The 4,833-nt window shown below is 36.3% G+C and overlaps 1 protein-coding gene across 1 annotated transcript; it reads left to right on the top strand.

Annotated features, from left to right (window-relative positions):
- The first annotated feature begins 1,764 nt into the window (after positions 1–1,764).
- Positions 1,765–2,661, top strand: LOC141526509 (uncharacterized). Its single transcript, XM_074241544.1, has one exon. It carries the CDS (start codon positions 1,765–1,767, stop codon positions 2,659–2,661), a length of 897 nt encoding a protein of 298 aa, XP_074097645.1.
- Positions 2,662–4,833: the final 2,172 nt, after the last annotated feature.

Raw genomic sequence — 4,833 nt, forward strand, 5'->3', positions numbered from 1 at the left:
AAAAAATACTTGAAAAGTCAACAGCGCGCATATGGTACAGATTTTAAAAAAGATTCTAGGAATTACACACCAAGCTATATGAAAAGGGGGGTGCTGTAAAAAAAGACCCACCGTCTGGAAATAAGTACGGAGTAATATAAGATAAACGCTATAAATAATGGCAGAAATTTTAAATATTCAACGACCAATCGTATTTGATGACTCTATTGCTCATTGTGAGGTGCATGCGCGTCAACCCTATGCGTCATCAACACTAAACAACAACGATGAAGTGAGGATAACAATTCAAAATCAAAACTTGTGTATACTTCCAAGTAAAAGTGGACTACATATCATCGGTAAATTCACGAAAAATGATAATACAGCTGTTGCCATTACAACTAACTTTGTAAACATGGGAATAATTCATATGATCAAAGAGTTTCGGCTATTGATAAATGGAGTTGAAGTGGATCGGAATAACAATGTTGGCGTTACGTTCCACGAATTTTCGCCTAATTTCGATTTCTATTTTTTTTTTTCTCAAGATTTATTTTTCATTTAAAAGCGTTTACTTTAATTTAAGATGATTCTCGGAACGCATACCAAGCGATATCAGTTGCTTCGCTGGTGGTTATACTAACAGCGAGGTAACGGAAATCGCTTGTGATAAGGCGTCGGCAGAGAGTTGCCGTGGCCGCGGATAACCAAAACATCATGCGTCAGCATGGGACCCGGGCCTCGTCGACTCTCTCAGGAGCAACCTGAGCTACCAACATGGCTGACAATAAGATTTGTAAACATTTATTCTGGCCAGGAGCAAGTCAGTAGAGCTAGAGACTCTCGAGTGCAGAGAGCTCCATCCTCAGACTTGAACTTACCCAGATCCAATAAACCAATTACACCAAATCTATTTTCCAAATATACTTATTATGGGGCGGAGCGCTTTATAGCAGTTCCAACCCATATAAGAATACCTTTCGGCTAAAGCGCTAGCCAGCGTTTCGCCAACCCAACCCTCCTTCTGGGTGAGCGCTTAATCAGCGTATCCCCAGGTCCCAAATCTTCGGCAAGAGCGCTAGCCAGCGTTCGGCCAGCACCAATTTCCTATACGTAAATGCCTCACGGAAAACGGTCACGAAGATCGGGTCGCTCGGTGCAAGAGGGTCGTCGTCGCTTGGCGCAGCCATTCTACCTATCGTTGCCGACAATCGGCGCCGAAACTCCAGTCCAACCGCGAACGGAGGTAGTACAAACCGTGAGACCAGTAGTGCGAGTAACAGACGACGAGATACTAATCGAACCTCGAATAAAGGTAGTTCGAACCGCTGAGGAAGACTCGCCTAAATCACCCACGAGCCGAGATCCACCGGGTCAGTCCATCTTCACCAGCAACAACCGTCCCGCCTATTGGACAGACATCACCAGGGCTTGGAAGCTGGTCCCAATCGAGGTTCCAGAGGTTCACCCTCCGGGGGGCGTTATTCCCATCAACGACCCCAGGTACGGGTATTATTCAGAGGAGCTCTTCAGGAGGACGGGGCACGACATTTTCCCGCCTTTCGAAGCGAAATGGTTAGAAACACAGGGGGTTGTATGGGCAGACTTATGGGGCCCATAATGGTAAATCAGTAATGATCATAATAAGATAGTAAATTCATCTGTGACGACACACCGGGGGTCGATCGACTACCCACCGTGTCAAAACCTGATATTTAATTATTTAAAACTCTAAATGAATTTATACCTAATTTTGGGAACGTAACAGTTGGTATAACTAGTTTAATGAAAGGATATTTGTTAATTAGCCCAAATCAATTGAGTACTTTGAAAAATGCCGGCTGGTTGATGGATAATGAGGTTAAGTTTACCGATGATGCAGGAAACTTTGACTTTATCATTCCACCTAATATTTTAAGTGGTTTTGCAGAAGATTATCTTAAAATTTTGATGAATGTTCAACTTGAAATAATTCTAACGATATCAAATAGTGATATAAATTCTTACATACAAACAAATGCTGATGCTGCTGAAGAAGTAAAAATTACACTCCAAAAAATTGAATGGATTGTACCATACATAACGCCAGCAGATAAGGAAAAAATTCAAACTCTGAACTACATCGCCAATGATCCTGCTATACCAATAAGTTTTCGGACTTGGGAATTGTATGAATATCCTCTGTTACCTGCAACTTCAAAACATATTTGGGCAGTCAAAACCTCAACTCAGCTCGAAAAGCCACGTTACGTTGTTCTTGGATTTCAAACAGCAAGGAAAAATGATGCTCGGAAAGATGCTAGCAAATTTGATCACTGCAATCTGCGGAACATCAAATTATTTTTAAATTCACAAAGTTATCCCTATGGTCACTTGAATTTAGATATACCTCACAACCAGTATGCTTTATTATACCATATGTACACAGACTTTCAGACATCATACTATAACAAAGAATCTGAACCGCTCCTATCGAAAAAGAAATTTTTGGATCAAGCACCACGGTGTGTAATTGATTGCTCCAAGCAGAACGAAGTTATAAAATCTGGACCAGTAGACATTCGACTGGAATTTGAATCAGTTAATCGGTTTGCAGCCAACACAACAGCATACTGTTTAATTATTCACGATCGTATCATTGAATACAATCCTATAAGCAGCACTGTTCGTAAGTTAGTATAAAAAGAATGGTTGTTACTTTCAATCTAACACCAACTGTTCATTATATGCATGATTGGAAATATGCATATAAAAATGCAAGAAAGGGGGAATGGGAACAGGCTGCGAGAGACAGGGACAGATTTAAGAACAGAATTTTAAAAACTAGTGAAAAATTAGATCCAATATTAAATAAAAAATTATCACAAATAAAACTTTTCAAGTAAATGTATAATGTTTTAAGATAATAATAATAATATATATGTATCAAATGAAATTTTTATTAATAAATTAAAAAATTTTTTATAAAATATGCATATTATTATTTCAATACATGTTTCCTTAGACTATAAGTAGAACAATAATGCAAAAAAAATTTTTTTTACTCATTTCTCTAAATTACATTGTAAGCAAAATTTTCGATATGGATATAAATATATACTGGATATTTCCCAATCAGCACCGGTTTGAGGATGATGTCGCTTGCAGAATGAATATTATTTGATTTCTTCATTGTGTTTTAGATGCTCTGGTAATTTATCCCAAATGAAGCGTATTTCTCTTTTGGCAAAGTAAAGTAAAAAATGTGTATCCAAACAGGCCAGATCTCGTGGATGCATCTTTCGTAGAGTGGTCAATTGATTGAAAAGTTGAACTGATTTGTTGTAGCTGGGTTGACTGCCATAAAACTTTAAATACCATAATTTGAGTTGTTGAACATTTTGAAATGCACAAGCTTTTAAGTATCTAGTTGATATATGCATTGCAGATGGGCACTTGAAATGTATAAATTTAATGATATCAATTGAATAATGATGCATTTTCGTTAAATCTATGATCACAACAGATGAATCATCAATTAATTTTTCAAGCCATTCTTTCTTTTGTTCACCTTCAACATAGAGATAGCTCAAATTCCTCTTCAAGATGTTAAAAATTTCCGCAAGTAAATTATACGCAGTTTTACCAACGTCCCAACTAATTCCATGAGTCCCAACTAATTCCATAATTCCATACTAACTTATATATATACTAAGTCCATTACAGTCGAGATTTTGCTTAATAACAGATGCACTAGTAATTATCATTGGAGGTTTACATAAATCTGGAGGAAATGGTAGTCACACTCATAAACACCATTGAATTGATATTCATTAGTAATCTCAGTGACACAAAATTCTTTTACTGTAAATGAACCGTTAGGCATAATATAACCGGTTAAATCAATTAAGTATTCCATATTTCACTCTTTTTTATATATTGGTTAATTAAAAAATTATAACTTTACAGTCCTTTACTGGACTATCTTTACCATCTTCAGGATATTTAAAGGTTAACAATGATAAGTTTTTTACTTGAAAGAAATCTACTTTAACTTTTCTATTATTATAAGTAAATTCTTTCTTCTCTACTATAACTCTACCCTGAGGAGTATTACTCGAAGTGACACTGTCACTGGATGAAACACTGCCTTCATCGAACTCGATTTGCGCTGAATGATCACATGAACCATTGCATGAGTGAAATCTCAAAAAAAAAAAATATAAATTCTTAGAAACAAAATACATAAATTTTAGTATAAATAATGATTTAAAAATTACCTCAATCGTTTACGATTCATTGTAGAGTTACTGTTGAAAGAAACGTAATTCAAGCTTTTGAAACTTCCGTGTAATTTTTAACAGTTTTCGGTTTAAATTAAGTTTATCCACACAGTTTAAACAAGATACTTTTGTATACGCAGTTTTAAGCAAGTCGTCAGATACATTTAGTTTATCCACACAATGTGAACAAGATACTTTTGTATACACAGTGTTACGTAAGTTGTCTGTTATGTCTATTAGTTTCTTGGTTATTTTAAGTCTATCAGCACAATTCGAACAGTTCACTTTTTCGCGAGCAGCTTTGATCACCTCTAAATTTTGATGAAAATCAATAATTTTCCTAACAAATATCCTGATATCTTCCGGTGGAATGTCACCAAAATAACTTTCTATTAAATCGTCAAAATCCTCCCAGTACGGTGGCTGACTTCGGAGAAAAGCGCGTTCTAGATCGGTCAAGTCATCCATGAATTATACAACTGATTCAAATGACTGCAAGCAAAGGACTGATATTTGAAGGAAAGTAAGTATAATTCCTCCTCAAGGGAAATCCCCTCCCAACAACGCTTAAAAAAACAGGTTTAAACTTGTC

The sequence above is a fragment of the Cotesia typhae genome, unplaced genomic scaffold (genome assembly GCF_013202065.1).
Source record: "Cotesia typhae breed Kobodo isofemale line unplaced genomic scaffold, CoteBio_Ctyphae contig_34, whole genome shotgun sequence".
In the NCBI taxonomy this organism is placed as follows: Eukaryota; Metazoa; Arthropoda; class Insecta; order Hymenoptera; family Braconidae; genus Cotesia; species Cotesia typhae.